We start from the raw sequence: 18,818 nt of genomic DNA on the forward strand, positions 1-18,818 counted from the left end.
CTAAAAAATAGCATCATACCAAGTAGGTGTGTCCAGACTTTTGTCTAGGAGCTTATACAGTATGTAAAGACTAAAGTTGAGCATATGGAGACTGAAAAATGGCAAAGTCTTGGCCTTATCTTGCTTGTCTCTCCTCATCTGGTCCCGTTTATTGCTTTGATGTATTTCCAGTGGTACGGATGGCACAAGCTCATCATCGTGGCCTTTGAGTTCTAAAAGAGGTCATGTCTTCTTTGCTTTGCTTTGCTTTGCTTTGTTCTGTTCAGGATGCCCCAGAGCTTGTTGGGATGAGAAGTCAGGCTTTGTTAGAGATAAGATTTGAGAAAGAGCAGTTGAAGCCAGAATGTCTGTCTCTCTCTCACTCTCTCTCTCTCTCTCTCTCTCTCTCTCTCTCTCTCTCTCTCTCTCACTCTCTCTCTCTCTCTCTCTCTCTCTCTCTCTCTCTCTCTCTCTCTCTCTCTCTCTCTCTCTCTTGTAGCGTATTTCACTCCAACTCAAAGTTCTATTGTTAAGACAAGACAGTTCTGTCCACAGATTCCCATTCTCTGCCAGGAGCTGTGAGCTGTTTTTTCAGTGTCTTTCAGGCTCCTGATTGAATAATTATCCAAAACATTGCTTTTTATAACAGCACTGTAGAAACTATAGAAAAGATTGTGTGCCATGCCTGTGTACAGGCATTTTGTCTGTCTATCTGTCTGTCTATCTGTCATCCATCCATTCATCTGTCTGTCATCTATCTATCTATCTGTCTGTCTGTGAGACATTCTATCTACCTGTCTGTCTGGCTGTCTGTCTGTCATTCTATCTGCCTATCTGTCTGTCATTCTATCTGCCTGTCTGTCTGTCATTCTATTTGCCTGTCTGTCTGTTCTATCTGTTCGTCTGTCTGTTGATTTATCTACTTTTCTGTCTTTCTCTCTGTCTACCTGTCTGTCTGTCTGTCTGTCTATTCTGCCCGTCTTTCTATCTAATCTGTCTCTGTCATTCTATACAATCATTCCAATCTCTGTTCATCTGCCTGTCATTCTATCTACCTGTCTATGTAATTTAGGGTTTTCTTGCTATAGAAATAGCTAATATTTACAGTGGGGTCCAAAAGTTTGAGAAATGATGTAATGCCTCAAAAGAAATATGTAGCCTCAGATTCTGTACTATTCTAGCTCATTGATCATATGTAAGCAAATTTTGTGAAATTTACTATGTTTACTCCTTTGCCCAAATTATGTTGAACTATTTGTAATGGGGAAAGAAGATATATTAAATCAGAAAAAGCCAAAATGGAAGCATTTCACTAGTACTCCCAGTCTTTTGGATCCTACTATAAGAAAAAGGTGGAAGAGAGAGCTCTGGAGACAGCAAAGTAAATTTGAAGAGGTAGTGAATGACTGACGGAAGCGGATGATAAAATGCGAATGAGATTTGGACAAAGAGAGACCACACAGTGTGGAATGCTGTCTGTGTGAAGACATCCTACACCTTGAATCAGAAGACAGTTAAACTGACACGTTTCCTCTTGCTTGTGCAGGAAGATGTAGGGCCAAAAATTGCTATAAATGTGAGCGACTTTGTCCGTCAAACTTGATTTATTTGTTTTATTAGAGAAAAAGGAATTTGAACGGCTGTGTTTTTCTGGCACTGGCTGAAATTTTTTTTTATGAATAAAGTAATACACTAGTATGAATTGGTTGAGATGAACTGTTCCTAGATGCTGTTTTAAGCAATCCAAGCACTTATTACTGGTGCATTGATTGCATGGTTTCTTCTTTACTTATACCATTTAATGTGAGTTTACATCATTGTCACAAAATCCACATTATTAATTGTATTTGGCCTATATAAATCTTTCACTTTAAGAGTGAAATGAAAAAATATATGGAGTTTTTTTTTTTGTTTTTTTTTTTGTTTTTGCATTAGATGAAAACAAATGATGCCAGAACTTTTCTCAAAACTAACCTCACTTTTTTGAGCCATTTTTGAAAAAACGTATAATTTATTTTATCACTTCCATAGCCCCGTCCAGTAGTGTTGAGCAGCAGTGAGATGGCCGATCAGTCAAGAGCAGAGAGCCAATTAAATCAGTGGGCGTTTATACTGTCAAGTCTTAAAGGAGAAGCAGCACTAAAACTGAGGGTTTGTGACAGATGGTCAGAATGAGGGTAGAAAATGATCATGTTTTAAAAATATATGACAATATAATGCAAAAAAAAACCTTACTAATATCATAAGTGAACCTCAAGGATAAAATTAGAATAATAAAAAAGGCATGTCATTACCCCTTTAAGGCCACTTAATTTGCCAAAGCATTTGCATTTGATCTCTTTCTCTCTCTCTCTCTCTCTCTCTCTCTCTCTCTCTCTCTCTCTCTCTCTCCATCCCATTCAATCTTTACTGCACTTTTCCCCTCTTTTTGGTCTTTTTTTTTCTGTGGAATGGCATACTGGATCCAGCTTGTTTTTATTAATCTGTGTCTTTTTTTCTATTTTTGATGACCGGGTCGGACTCGTAAAACCCAAATATGCTGTTCCATAATGATTAAAACACTAACTGCGTCTGACATCGCGCTCATCTTTCCCTGGATGGCTCCCACATGTGTTGATATGCATTTCCCCGCAGTTCCTGACTCAAGCCCCCTTGGCATGACCGCTTGAAATTCAAGTCTCCTTCAGGGTTTAACAGTGGCTCATGTCTAGGGGTTTTATGTGTGGTTTTCCTGATTGGCTGCCTGGAGCTATGTTTGAAATCTGAAAAGGAACATGTTGGAATAACATGTGTTTATTTGTGTTTGAGTTGTCCGTGTAATTTGGTGTGAAATCTCACCCAAAATGTACAAATTCTCTCAAAGTTCTGATAATAATCACTTGCAGGTTGGGAACAGCCGCCATGCTCCAAGATGGAATGTAGTTGGGATGTTATCGGTGATCACGTTTACATGCACATTCTTACACGATAATGCTAAATAATGTAGATTATGCTATATTTAACCGACAACATGTGTAGAAGGGGAGGTCAGCGGCGCCATCTGCTGGAAAACTTTATCCATTCGACAAATTTACGAACAAGCCGATCATGCCCCGATCACGCTGTCATGCCCTGATCACGCTGATGGACAGCCAATCAAACCACAGCATTCGTCGGGTGACTGTGTGCAGAACTTTAGTTTCGTTTCGTTTATCATTGAGAGATGGTTTGTGTGTTTTCTTCCTAATTCCTGCTGGAGTCGTGTGCGTCAATGACTAAAAGTAAGTGTATTTATCTTGTATATATTGCTGTTGTTGCTGCTGAGCAATACTAGCCTCTGAGTTGTTTATATAAGATAAAGTGATGCACGAGAGACCCGCGGCTCAGCATAAGCGATTGTTCGTGTCTAAACCGAATATGTTTATTTGGAATTGTGTTATGTGAACCCGTTTAGGCCATTGTAGCATATTTCCGCCTAATAGAAATGTTAGTTTGATTACGTGTAGCCTATGATGAATCTGTCAAATGTACACTCAATGTATATTGATCTGTATTTGGTTCATGAAGCTAATAAGTTAAGGATGCACATTATTTATGTATATTGTGTTACAGTGCTTTGTACAGCTTTACATCTGTTATGTTATCTGGTAATTTACATGTGGTGATGTTATGTTATTCTAGACTCATTTTATTTACGTAATTTATTTCTTCTTTCCTTTGTTTAGACCACACACACACACATATAGACGAGTTACCATCCATTCCAATGTAACCAGTGAACTTGATGGACATTAAAGTCATTTAAAATGGTTCCCTGTCTCTGTGTCCTTACCGACACACCATGGCGATGACCAAGCCTACCTAAGAACCAGTCCACCTTCAGTACAGGTCATTACCATGGCAACCCCAGTGTCGGCGATGTCAAAGTCTGCCCCTGCCTCATCCCGATGTCCACAAAGAGCGATTCAGAGGCCTGTTTACCTAGATGACTATGTGGTTGACTATGCTGAGAACCCATCAGGACAGGCTGTTAGACCTAAAGAGAAGGTAATGGTGACTTCAACCCCCATCTCCTCTCACCACCCATTCGGAACAGCTGGATCATCTGAGGACTTTATGCTGCAAATAATGGAAATTAACAAACAACAGAGCGAGACTGCTAGGCGCCAAACAGAGCTCTTGGAGAAAGTCCTGCTACACAGCACTCCTCAAGCATCTGCTCACTCCTCACGAGCATCATCCCGACATCAGACACCTAGAGCACAGATCCTGAAATCAGTGGAGAAGGGACAGTTGAAATCCGATGTTAGGCCTGGTAATGTCTGCTCAAACAGCTATCCTTGGCCGCAGCCTGTCAAACCCCAACCCCCTTTGAGGAGCTTTCACAGGTATTGAAAAAAACACTAATCAGAGACACTCATTTCCAGTCACCACCTCCTGTGAGCAGAGAGAGTACCCTTTAGGCACACCAGTACGCCTCACCATGCTGCAGTTCTCTGTCAGATCCGACCAGAACCCGAGTGCACAACAGAGAAGAGCCCTGGATGAAACCATTGCCTCCTCACCCTGAACGGAGACCGAGCCAGACAACCCAGTTTCATTTTTATCAAGTATCAGCCCCAGAGACCTTTCCAGTACATAGTCAGTTTGCTTCAGAGTCTGAGCCCATGCAAGAAACTGTGAACCCAGTTACAACATCTCAGCTTAGAGCTGACGCTGTACCCTACACTCCCCATCCCTTATCATCATACTGGGTTCCACCAACAGTAGAAGGCCCAACCTTTCCAGATTTCATTAAAGAAGACAGAGCCCAGTAAGTGGAACTTAGGATGGCTCTGGACAACCTGCTTCATCCACAATTATCAGAGCATTATAAGTACTCAATCCTTCTTAAGCATGTGAAGGTGCCGAATGGTCACAGGTTAGTGTTAGCACATGCAGAGTCAGTCATGCCGTACACTAACGCCCTGCAAGCCCTGGACAGAAGGTATGGTCGTCCCTACCAGTTCGTACTGAAGGAAATAGAGATTTTGGAGAGCCTGCCGCCCATCCGTGCTGGTGACGGGCGGACATTCGATGACTTTTCCCTCAGAGTCCAAGCAATAGTCGGCATGCTCAAAGCCCTAAAGGGGGATGGGATTGAAGAACTGCACAGTGGGTCAAATGTGAAACGTCTTCTGAATCGTCTTCCTCGTTCACAACAAACTCAATTCAGGAGGCATTACCTCAAGAGAAACCCAGATAAGACTAGGTTCTCCCTCCTCGAGTTTGCAGATTGGCTGCAGCTGGAAGCTAACTGTATGGAATTTGACCCAACTGATGAGACAAGAGCCACAAAACGAGACCAAAGGGTAGCAATTCGGGGACAAAGCAAACATACCACCATACTTCATGGCGGGGAACAAAGACAAGGTATAGAAACAGTAACCAAACCCAAGGCAGTTCATCCCAAAGGACCCACCAAGCCCAAAGCCATCTGTCCATACTGCAGTGCAGAACATTACCTTAGCCAGTGTACCACATTCATAGCATTAACCAAAGAGCAAATGGTTGGCTGGATCAAAGACAATAAACGGTGCTGGAAATGTGCACGCTCCCACATGGCCAAAGACTGTGACCTAAAGAGGCCTTGCCACCTTTGCCAAGCCAAGCACCTCTCCATACTCCACGACATCAACCAAAGGAAGGATGAGGTTACCAGTGAGAGCAATAGCCTGTACAACTCCACCACAGAAACTTTATACTTGGACCAACCTCGATGTGGTGGGAAAGTGTTTCTGAAAGTCGTGAAGGTTACCATCCATCACCAGCACAAAACTTTAGACACATTTGCTGTGCTTGATGATGGCTCAGAGCGCACAATTTTGCTCGCCACAGCTGCACAACACCTCGGTTTAAATGGGAGACCAGAGCAATTGAATTTATGGACGGTGCATTAAGACATCAGGACATTGCATGGTACTTCTGTGAATTTTAGCTTATCCACCCCAAGTAATCCAAGGGAAAAGTTCAACATTCAAGGGGCCTTTACAGCAGATGAATTTGGGTTAGCAGAGTACAACTACCCAGTGAATACCCTGCAGGAAAGGTACAGACACCTCCGAGGGATCTCAATACCACCTCTGGTCAAAGCTTGTCCCCTACTGCTTATCGGTTCAGATCATACTGAGCTCATAACCCCAATTGAGCCAGTGCGATTGGGCCCACCTGGGGGCCCAGCCGCTGTCAGAACTCGTCTCGGCTGGACTTTGCAGGGCCCCTCCAAATATCTGCAGGATCAACTCTCAGTCTCACAGTGTCTGTTCAAGTCTAATTGTTCACCATCTGCAGAACTGTTTCATCAAATTGAAAGGTTATGGCAGATGGACATCCTTCCTTATCGCAGTGAAAAGATGGTGATCAGGTCACAGCAAGACCAAGAAGCACTGAACATGCTAGAGACACAGACAGTGCGAGTGAAAGTGGATGGAGTTGAACGATACGCCACTCCACTTTTGAGAGTTAAAACAATGCGTCTATTACATGCTCCAAAGGATGCTGTGATGGGCCACCTCCGTAACACTGAACGTCGGTTAGCTAAGGACCTGCCATTAGCTAACAAGTATCAAGAAGAGATCCAAAAACTGGAGAAAGCTGGTTACGCCACTAAAATACCACCTCAAAAGGCATCCCAGTCTACAGAATCATGGTATCTGCCACACCATATTGTGACCCACAATGGGAAACACAGAGTGGTATTCAACTGCTCGTACACCTTTAATGGGGACAGTTTAAACAAGCAGTTATTACCTGGACCTACGCTAGGCCCCTCTCTCCTTGGAGTGTTAATCCGCTTCAGAGAACATCGAGTAGCCATCAGTGGAGACATAAAGGGGATGTTCCACCAGATTCGCTTGCTCCCCAAAGACAAACCCCTTCTAAGGTTCTTGTGGCGGGACCTAAAGCCTGGGAATCCACCGGACGTGTACGAGTGGCAGGTCCTTCCATTTGGAACAACCTGTAGCCCCTGTTGTGCAACATTTGCAGTGCAGCGACACGTTTTCACCAATTGCCAGCAGGGTGATAAAATACGACAGTCAGTTGAACGCTGTTTTTATGTTGACAACTGTCTACAGAGCACTGCATCCTCAGTTGAAGCCTGTGAGCTAATCGATGGATTAAGGTCCTTACTGGCTTCAGGTGGATTTGAAATCCGTCAGTGGGCGAGCAATGAGGCCTCAGTGATTAGCCATCTCCCCAAAGAGGCTAGATCAGAAAACACTGAGTTGTGGATTTCCCGCAGTCAATCAGACCCTCAAGAAATGACCCTGGGATTAAACTGGCATTGCGTACCAGACACCCTACATTACCGCCATCGTCCTCTATCCTACCATGAGGTAACAATGAGGAACATATACCGGGTCCTCGCCAGCCAGTACGACCCCTTAGGTTACATAATACCTTTCACTACCAGAGCCAAAATCCTAGTAAGACAATTGTGGGAGAAAGAACGAGAATGGGATGACCCTCTTCTTCCTTCTGAGCTGCTGCAGGCCTGGCAAAAATGGGAATCAGAACTGGAACACCTACCACTAATCACTATACCCCGGTGTTATGTGTCAGCCACACTAGATGTCCCAGAGGTGGAACGAGAGCTTCACATCTTCTGCGACGCCTCTGAGGCAGCCTATGGGTCAGTAGCATACCTCCGTACTGAACACCAAGGTCGAGTTGAGCTGGCATTCGTCCATGCCAGATCCAGAGTATCTCCAAAAAGGCAACAATCAATTCCTAGGCTTGAACTATGCGCCGCCCTCACTGGAGCACAGTTAGCCAAGCTACTCCATAACGAGCTCTCACTGGAAATCGGGAACACATTTTTGTGGAGTGATTCAACAACAGTACTCACCTGGCTGAAATCGGAGTCCTGCAGATTTAAAGTTTTTGTAGGAACCAGAATAACTGAGATACAGGAACTTACTGAAGGTCATTGTTGGTGCTATGTAGATTCAGAAAGGAACGCTGCAGATGACATTACACGGGGCAAAACCTTGCTTGAATTAACCCAACCCAATCGATGGTGTAAGGGACCTGACTTCCTCTACCTACCACCTGAATCATGGCCAGAAAGTCCTGCCATTGGACTGAAGGAGGACCCTTCTGAGCTTCGTAAAGCAAAGTTTTGTGGCCTCACTGCGACTGATCCTGTAACACCACTGCCAGATGCGACTCAGTTCTCGACATTTGAGGAACTCCTGGAAGCTACCTCTAGATCCATGCATGAGGCGGCGGGAAAAACAGGTGACCCAGGATCACCGGAGTACCAGCAAGCTGAAACAAACCTATTAAGGAGAGTCCAATTAGACAGTTTTCCAATAGAATATCAGGCTCTTACAACTGGTAAGCCAATCCCTTTATCTAGTCGTTTGCTCACATTGTCGCCAGAGTTAGACAAAACTACTGCACTAATCCGCGTAGGAGGACGACTACGTCAAGTTACCCACTTAAGTTACAGTACTGTACATCCCATAGTCTTGGACCCAAAACACCCTATAACTCGCCTCCTCATTAAGCAATTCGACACCAAACTCTGTCATCCAGGTCCAGAAAGAGTATTCGCAGAAATGCGAAGATATTACTGGATACTCAGAGGGAGAGAAGCAATAAGGCGCCATCAACATTCATGTGTCGAATGCCAAAGATGGAGAGCCAAACCTAATATACCAAAGATGGCAGAACTTCCTCCAGCCAGAGTCCGCTTACTGAAACCAGCCTTCTTTTCCACAGGGGTAGATTGTTTTGGCCCATTCCAGGTAAAACGAGGGAGGAGCAATGAAAAGAGGTGGGGGATAATTTTTAAGTGCATGACTACCCGCTGTGTCCACTTAGATCTACTGAGTAACATGGATACAGACTCCTTTCTGATGGCTCTTAGGCGTATGGTTGCTCGACGTGGAACTCCTTCTGAAATCCTGGCGGATCAAGGCACTAATTTTCGAGGGGGCGATAAAGAGCTACAGACAACTTTCACTTCTATGAGCCCACATCTCAAAACCCAATTAGCAAATCAGAGAATACAGTTCCGGTACAACCCCCCAAACGCCCCACATTTCGGAGGTATGTGGGAGCACGAGATCCGCTCAGTTAAGACTGCCCTACGTACCATAGTAGGGTCTCAGATCTTTACAGAGGAAGTCCTCCGAACATTCCTTATAGAGGTTGAGGCTATACTCAATGCAAAACCACTGGGGTATGTCTCTTCCGATGTAGCGGATCCAGATCCAGTGACCCCCGAACTACCTGTTGATGGGGCGGCCAGATGCATCACTACCACAAGTGATTTACCCAGAATCCGAAATTCTTAGTCGGAAAAGATGGCGGCACTCACAAGTATTGGCAGATCAGTTTTGGACAAGTTTTATTAAGAATTACTTGCCCACCCTGCAACCACGTCAAAAATGGATGAGTGAATGCAGCAACCTCACACCTGGGACTGTTGTTATGGTAGTAGATCACCAACGTCCTCGTGCTATGTGGCCAGTCGGCAAGGTGATAACCACATACCCTGGATTGGATGGCCGAGTCCGCTCCGCAACGATCGAGGTAAAAAACAAACACTACCATCGACCAGTGTCTCGTCTCATCACACTACCTGCCATTCCAGATAATGACCCTACAACAGACTAACAAAGAAATGGAATGTACATTTGCTAAGCAAATGTAGGGGCAGCTGTAGAAGAGGAGGTCAGCGGCGCCATCTGCTGGAAAACTTTATCCATTCGACAAATTTACGAACAAGCCGATCATGCCCCGATCACGCTGTCATGCCCTGATCACGCTGACGGACAGCCAATCAAACCACAGCATTTGTCGGGTGACTGTGTGCAGAACTTTAGTTTCGTTTCGTTTATCATTGAGAGATGGTTTGTGTGTTGTTTTCTTCCTAATTCCTGCTGGAGTCGTGTGCGTCAATGACTAAAAGTAAGTGTATTTATCTTGTATATATTGCTGTTGTTGCTGCTGAGCAATACTAGCCTCTGAGTTGTTTATATAAGATAAAGTGATGCACGAGAGACCCGCGGCTCCACAAAAGCGATTGTTCTTGTCTAAACCGAATATGTTTATTTGGAATTGTGAACCCGTTTAGGCCATTGTAGCATATTTCCGCCTAATAGAAATGTTAGTTTGATTACGTGTAGCCTATGATGAATCTGTCAAATGTACACTCAATGTATATTGATCTGTATTTGGTTCATGAAGCTAATAAGTTAAGGATGCACATTATTTATGTATATTGTGTTACAGTGCTTTGTACAGCTTTACATCTGTTATGTTATCTGGTAATTTACATGTGGTGATGTTATGTTATTCTAGACTCATTTTATTTACGTAATTTATTTCTTCTTTCCTTTGTTTAGACCACACACACACACACACACACATATAGACGAGTTACCATCCATTCCAATGTAACCAGTGAACTTGATGGACATTAAAGTCATTTAAAATGGTTCCCTGTCTCTGTATCCTTACCGACACACCATGGCGATGACCAAGCCTACCTAAGAACCAGTCCACCTTCAGTACAACATGTGTGGTCATACAAACGCCTTAACCAGTTTTCTTTATCAGGGTAAAGTCATAAATGGTTTAAGCATTTAAACCGATCGGCACACCTAGATTTTTGCCCATTATCCTTATTTTTCATTGCATGTAAAGACCTTTACAGATATTCTTATTAAATGTGTGCAAGTGTTGTGTGCATGCCTGGTTACGTGTGCGTGTCTGGTTAAGTTTTGACATAAAAATCAGGGAATAGCCTGATGATCTCATGTTAAGGCGGTTTACTTGCTTTGTCGAATATTTGAATAAGCTGGATTTTGGTAGTTAATCAGCATACTGGTGTGCATTAAAGACTCTGTTTCCTATAGGTCCATAACTCTGGTTATGTTGACATGCTCCAAAACTATTGAAATATGATTATCAGCATATTGAGAATAAACTAAGACGTGCATATTGCGTATATTATTTTCCAGCTATACGCTCCTTAAAATTCTGGAGATGCTCATTGTTGTAATTTATTGTGCTGCATTTTAGTAATTTTGTACAGTTATATAATCAGCTCAATAATTCTAACATTAACTGTTCTTAACAATAACACACGTGTGCGATGAATTGAAAACATACATGAGACTCATGTAGGCCATGACATTTCTTTTAATGTTTGTTAGATGCTTGTTAAAATGATCTTTCTTGTTACAAAAAGGTGTTTCTTCAAATATCTTGACTTTTTACAACTATCTGTATCTAAAAATATTCAGAAATGAATTTGTTTGGACATGTAAATGTATAAATGAAATTTTAGCTATCGTGGATATTCTGAAAAAGGTGTTTAAATGACAAAAAATACAAATTAATGCATGCACATTAATATCAGAATATTTTTGTGCAATTAAATGCACAAGACAGTGGCCATGTCAACACTAATATGTTATAATTTGAAAACGTGTTGATTTTGCACAGTAGAAAGTAATTTTCATTCACCAAAAATGGAACGTTTCTAAAACGCTGTCCATTACCGTTTACTTAAATCATGACGTTAGGAAACTGAAAACTGATTTTTCAAACAACAGTAAAGTGCATGTGGCTTGTGTTCGCATCTACAAGAATATGCAAATATTAATCAGAATTTGTAAGTGTAAACTGTTAAAGGAAAAAGCAATTGGGACACGTAGTTTTCGCTTCGCTTGGACACACCACTTCCAGTGTTCTGGCTGCTTATCCAATGTGTGTATGTTTGTTTCAAATTTGACATGAAAAAACTTAATTGAAAGTCATGTTATCTTTTTTTTTTTATTGTCAGGTTTTTATAATGAACTGATTTTTATAGTTATCCACAAATTGTATATATAAACACTCAAACGAGTTTTGTTTGTCTTGGCGTAATATTTCTTTTCTCTCTTTCCCTTCTCTCACACTGTGTTTTGCCCTTAGTTTCGTGCCTTGGCTCCCATGTACTACAGGGGCTCCGCTGCAGCCATCATCGTGTATGACATCACTAAAGAGGTACTGAAACATTTCTTCATTATTACCTCATAAATCTTGCTGCTGGGAAAGCTATTAAAAGGATAGTTAACCCCAAAATTAAAAAATCTGTCATCTTCCACTCACCCTCATGTCATTTAAAACACGTATCTCTCTTTTTTCCGGTGAAACTCAAAAGTTATGGGCTGAGTGCAAGTTTTTAGTGAATAATGGCTATTGTATGGTTTCAGAAGACTTGGAATATAGCCCTTATTCATATAGACAACTTTTTTGGTGCTTTTTACAAGGCTGGTACTAGGCTGAGATCTTTTTAGGGGGTAACTTAAGGTTGGGTTGTAGATTCTCTCATTTTGTTGACAGACCAGCAAAGTTGGGGTTGGGGGCGGGTCTTAAAAAGTCTTCATTCGCCCTTCCGCAAAATTAGACCTTAAAAAGTTTTTAAATCTTAAATCTGAGCAACAAGTCTTTAATTCATAAGGTCATGGCATTAAATGTTGAATGAGGGATTGTTTTCTCATTGCGGGATGGTTGTCTCATTGCATTTAAGTAGGGTGACCAGTCATCCCGTTTTGAAGAGGTGTGTCTGGACAATTCTCTAAACATTGTAATTATGTCCTGGTTTCAGCTTTTTCTACTTACATTTGATGTACTCATTTTCCTTCTCGCTATTGTCTTTGGTATCGTTTGTAGAGAAGAGAAGCAATTTCAAAGCGCTGCACGTTGATTTGACGATATTTTCGTTCTAGTCTTTCTGCAAATCTGCTGAAATGTATCTGGATACCATGGCAATGATGTCATAAGCTTGGCACGCACTCTTTGTCATCCTGTCATTCAGCACAAGTAGAAATACACCAATAAAAAAAGAAGCCGATCTATTTCTTCGTGCAGCACGTGAATATGTAAGCGAGTATTTTTCTGTAATGTTCATTTCCAACTAGCATGGAGGTAAATCAGACAATGTCATATTTAGACAGCTACACAGCACTTTTTACGTAGTACAAGCACTTATATGTTCAGATGTGGGGGTTGTATTTAGAATTTTTTTGTTGCAATGTTTGGAATTTTTGTGACGACATTTCATAATTACACATGCAATATGACATCATATGGATAGGATAGGCTACATGGAATTTGTACATTTAAAAAAAGCTAAAATGTGGTTAAATCATGAAAAAACAATCTAAAATAAAATATAAATTTTCACAAACTATATAGCCTATACAGTTAAGTGCAGAAGTTTGCATAACCCTTTTGTTTTATACATTTCCACACCCCTTTCAGAATGTATACAAATAGCCTATAATAGATTTATATTTTTTTATGTAGTACTGCCCTTCAAAAGCTACATTACACCACCCCCCCCCCTCCTTAAAAAAGTCTTAAATTTAGCTTCATAAACATAAAACCTGCAGAAACTCTGGGGGGTGGTGTTGGGGGGGTTGGGGAACTTGGTCTTCAACCATCCGACCAGGGTGGGGGTCGTCTGACGTTTCAGATGACAAAAAAAACCTATGGGGGCTGCCCACCCCCTTTGACTTGGCCATGGCTTTTTTTGGTCCTTTTTGTAACATGGCGGACACTTTTTGTTGTATGAAACAAAAACAAAAATATAATTTGTATTTTAGGCCTTATAAAGTCCATCGTATTTTAGAGTAGGTGAATTGAGCATTGCAGTGGATGTTAAAGTTTAAAATCTTTGACCTTTCAGCAGCAGGATGTGGTCTTGAAAATCTCCTCTACTCTCTCACTCAGGAATCATTCCAGACTTTGAAGAACTGGGTGAAGGAACTTCGCCAGCACGGACCACCCAACATAGTGGTAGCTATCGCTGGCAACAAATGCGATCTCACGGATGCCAGGTGAATTCCACCGTCCTTGCCACAAAAGACTCCACATCCTGTCATCTCTATTCAACTTGAAGGGATGCACACACAGTGGCTGTCAACTCAATTTGATGTCGGGAAAAGACCCGCATATTTGCTGTCAGCTTGTCTTGACTCATTGAAAACAAGCTTGCACACGTCCCGTTACCATACGCGCAACACCCTGTAATTTATCTTTCCAGTTTAAATTGCTTCACTCTTCCCACAGGTCCAATGATATATCTTGGTTCACCATTGCTTTCTTTGGCAGTGCAAGTCAGCTGTCAGTGTGGTTGTATATTACTTCTTAAAACCATAAAGACCAAGACGTAGAATCTGAGGAAAAGCGATTGCACCGCAAGCATTTAGACACTAAATATCAGGGAAAATTCTTGTGATTGTTCAGTCTGGTACATAAAACTTAGATGCTGCATTTTATGGCATATCCAGTGCTGTTCTCAGTGATTCACAGACATTGCTTATTACACTTTTGAAAGTTGATTTTATTGTTTTTTTCCCCCAAAGCACAAGTTATTTTCCAAATGTAAAATATCTAATGCTTTCAAGCTCTAAAATAAATGCAGATAACTGATGTCATTACCATAATACCCTGTCTACAACAGGGGCTTCCATTGACGCGGCAGCTTGATGCTGTCTACACTGGATGCGTTGAAGCGAACATTCTAAACCGTTTATTTGTCTTGTTGGTTGAGTAGCATCAGCGCACGTAGCTCAAAATGGAATGGGACATCCGTTTACTGTCAGCATGACACAATGGACACTTCCAGTGTAGACATCATCACTGATGATAATGGGAATATGCTTTTGAGGCAACGCTCATGTCAGGTGTAAACGGTGCTTCAAAAAATTATCTAAATCCTGTTTAAAATGATATTATGGTACATATTACTTAATAATATTACTTAAAATATATGCTTAGTGGACAATAAAATGGGAAAAATGCCATTAACTTGCATTGAAAGAGGGATGTGAGACCAACCTGGTCTCATAGAATCACATTTCTATGCCTACATTTTTGCAAAATTACTTTAAATTACTTGCTTTATGCATCATGGCAGTTTCCTGGGGAAATAAACACCAGTGGCGTTACAAGAAGGACTATTAACTTTCACAAAAATCACTCTTGAAACAGCAGATTAATTCATAAACACTTATTTTTTGCCCTGTGCTATCTTGTGACATAAAACGCACAATCAAGTGCACAACATTTTAATGTTTGAGTTACATAACCAACTACATTTAGAGTCTTGTTCAAATGTGATCAAATTGCATGGCAGCTCAACTGATAAAGTGTTGCATTTGCATTGAAAATGTGCGGTACGAGTCCTGAAGAGTCGACATGTGAGAGGAAAGTGTCATAGAAGCACGACAAAATTACGTGGTTGCTTTAGCAATTGCGTTTTACTTCTCATATTTGTGTTTATGACACTATTAGTAAGGTTTAAGGTTTAGGGTAAGGAGGTCAGTTTTGTTGATTTAACCCTCTATAGAGCATTCATTTTATGAACCTCATCTGTTTGGGAGAAATATGACTCGCTTTTAGCGCCACTTAGTGGACATTTTACCTCGTAACTGCAGCAATTTGTATAATAAACCATCTAATATCATTTTGCAAAAAATGTCACCACAGTTACATAATTTTCATGAGATCAGACTGAGAATATCATTGAGACATTTAGTGTGTGCTCTTTTAACTTTGCTGTAAACTACAAGGCAGCAACGGCCTAGCAACCACCCAGAACCACTTAGCAACCACCCTAGCATCGTGGCTGCAATTTTTGAACAGGAAAGCACCAATGACATTTTCCTCAAAATATCTAGTTTTAATGCCTGGATGGATAATCTAAGAGAGCAAAGCGTCAATAGAAAATCGATCTGTTGTCTGTGTGACTGGTCTGATACGTGTAGCACAGGTGCAATCTGATCAGCACCTGTGATCAGGTGACAGGTGCGCACAATAGTTGAACTCAAACATCCTGCCCTGTGCTCGTTATTCACCGCCATAACATAAAATACATGTTGAAATATGTTTCCGCAGACTCAAATATTCTCCCACACTCCCATGGTATCCAAAAAAAATATTCTAGTGATAGAAGACCCAGAATAAAGCAAACATGCCACAGTTTTCTTTTATTGTTTCGAGATTGGTATGGTTTCTGTTGAATTGTATGGTACTATAACTCTATTACTCATTATTTTTTAACATCTTTCCTTTTCTGCTGCTTTGTTTGTGTCCCTTTGTTTTCCAGGGAGGTGTCAGAGAAGGACGCTAAGGACTATGCTGACTCCATTCATGCCATATTTGTTGAAACCAGTGCCAAAAATGCCATTAACGTCAATGAGGTCTTCATTCAGATCAGTGAGTCAATCCCTAACTAGTCATCATCGGTGCTTTAACATCCGTTGGTATCCATAGGAAGACTAGACATCTATTATCACTCATTCAGAGTTGTAGGTTTGAAAGTTCATGTGATTTAACATGCCTCTTGATTGAGCTTTTGAATCAACTCGAATCACATTTTAATAAATGCTTTTTATTTCTTGATAATGGAATGGATGATGTATAATTGATTTTGAAGGTGGTGAGAATAGTGTTTAAGTGGATACTTTTTCTCAGCACTTGGACCCAGGGCGGTGGATGAGTTACAGAATGTGGATCTTTTACCACAGAGTTTGGCAGTTGCCCCGTTGTGGAACAGGCATTCTTGTGGGTGCATGAAGAACACTTGTCATTTTATTCATGCAGATTTAAGTGTGTCATTTCTATGCCTCTTGTGGTACCAAATGGAATTGCAAAAATTATTATTGTTTTTCAAAATGTTTCCCAAACATGTCCTCTGTCTTCCATTGGTTGGACAAACAGATAGCCCCACCTCAAACTCATGCCATTGATTGAGCCATTGTTGCTGTGTTAGGCTGGTCAGGATGTTCAAACAAATGTTTTGAAAGCAATACAGAGTCACAGAGTCCACTTCTGGGGAAATCAACCTTCGAATGGCTTAAGCCGGTTCCACTCTAGCCAATTTCTCCAGTGATTTTCAGGTGTGAGCTTCATTAACATAATTGCAAAATTACGGCACCATTTATATTTTTGTCTTTAGCATACTTTGGAAAATAATACAAAAAACCCCACCCCCAATTTTTGAAGCGACTGACGATTTTTAAGTGACTGCACCACAAAAGATTTAGAGCCCCAGCCCCTCAGAATGTCTGTGCACATCCTTGTTTTTCACCCCTACACTCTTTTGTATCAGCAAGTGTGTCTTACCTCCAACTGAAGAGAGTGAGATCTCAGAAAAACAGTCTGCATGTGTGACACCCTCTGCCAAAATCGACGTGTTTGGAGTCCGCTAGTGTGGTGCCGGCTTTACTTGTAGTTATAGGCTTTAATTATTATGCACCAGGGATTGGAATAGTATTTGGTAACACTTTAAAATAAGGTTCCATTTGTTAACATTAGTTAACATCATTAATTAACATTTTTGCAGCATTTATTAATCTTGGTTAATGTTATTGTCAACAAATATAAATCTTTTTTTTATTTTATCAAAAGTTGTATTAGTTAATTTACTATGAACTAACACTATATTTACTATTGTATGTGACCATGAAATATAATTTTTTTATTAACTAACATTAACAAAAATGAATAAATGCTGTAAAAAAAAATATAGTGCATTTTTAGTTCATGATACATAATGCATTAACTAATGTTAACAAATGGAACCTTATTGTAAAGTGTTACCAAGGATTAAAAAAAAAAAGACATGTTTAATCTTTTTTTACTTGTACCTATCTGTACATTACAGTATATTTTAACTGCCATATATATATATATATATACACCGTAATTTCCGGACTATAAGCCGCAACTTTTTTCCCACGCTTTGAACCTCGCGGCTTATACAATGACGCGGCTAATATATGGATTTTTCCCGCTTTTAAATTTTATTAAAAAAAAAAATTTAAAAAAACATTCTGTGACGTGCTCAGTTTTTTGGCGGCGTGAAGCTTTCATTAGATCAATGAAATTGCAGAACGGGTTAAGTTCAAAACAACTTTTTTTGTTTACTGTTTAGATTAAATCGAGCGCGCCCGGGAGAGAAAAGCTGTAAGGGCGCTTACACCTGCGCTAAATTATGTCTAACACCGTGTGGCAGCGGGGGCGTGGTCAAGTGCCCGTCCGGGAGAGAAAAGCGGTAAGGGCGCTTACACCTGAGCTAAACTATGTCTAACACCTGTCTCTAATTTCAGTGAGTACGAGGAGAGCGGCATAAAAAGGCAGCGAGAGGGCCCCACGAGGGAGAGAGATGACAAGCGAACTCAGTGTTTGGCATTGTATTGTATTGTATGTGTGATAGTTGTACGAAGCAAAAGGGAATTAAAAACCTTACCTTGTGGTGAAGACCTGTTTCCTGTCCTCCTTCTTTGGGAAGTATTACACACCGGTGTCTAATTTCAAGTGCCCTGCTTCACGTGTCCTTCTTGGGAAAACTGTCACACGGGCACCAGTGTGACAGTTTTCAGCAGGGCACTTGACGTTCCAGGTAAGGCTTTTAATGGCCACAGCAATGTTTACAATCAATTTTATAAAGTTTCTCAATTCTTCTATGCGCCAACACTAGACTGACGTGTGTCACTTTCTCAGCTCTGTGGCTGCTGCCTTTTTATGCCGCTCTCTCCATGCTTACTGAAATTAGACACCGGTGTTAGACATAATTTAGCTCAGGTGTAAGCGCCCTTACCGCTTTTCTCTCCCGGATGGCGCTTGACCACGCCCCCGCTGCCACACCGTGTTTCGTTAAAGCCTATTTATTTTTGTTACAAGCCGTGTTTCGTTAAAGCCTGAGTAAAGTTCATTTGTTTCAATGTACCATAGGCACCTGTGGCTTATAGACAGGTGCGGCTTATTTATGTTCAAAATAATATTTTATTTAAAAATCAGTGGGTGCA

General features: G+C 41.1%; 1 protein-coding gene across 1 annotated transcript in view; it reads left to right on the top strand.

Moving 5' to 3' along the window:
* LOC127654308 (ras-related protein Rab-22A) overlaps window positions 1-18,818 on the top strand; it is a 29,404-nt gene that overhangs the window by 4,892 nt on the left and 5,694 nt on the right. Inside the window, exons 4-6 of the mRNA XM_052141432.1 lie at window positions 11,932-12,003; window positions 13,735-13,841; window positions 16,115-16,224. Coding sequence (XP_051997392.1) covers window positions 11,932-12,003; window positions 13,735-13,841; window positions 16,115-16,224 — 289 coding nt within the window. The remainder of the gene's footprint in view (window positions 1-11,931; window positions 12,004-13,734; window positions 13,842-16,114; window positions 16,225-18,818) is intronic.

Source organism: Xyrauchen texanus, chromosome 13 (genome assembly GCF_025860055.1).
Source record: "Xyrauchen texanus isolate HMW12.3.18 chromosome 13, RBS_HiC_50CHRs, whole genome shotgun sequence".
NCBI classification, from domain to species: Eukaryota; Metazoa; Chordata; class Actinopteri; order Cypriniformes; family Catostomidae; genus Xyrauchen; species Xyrauchen texanus.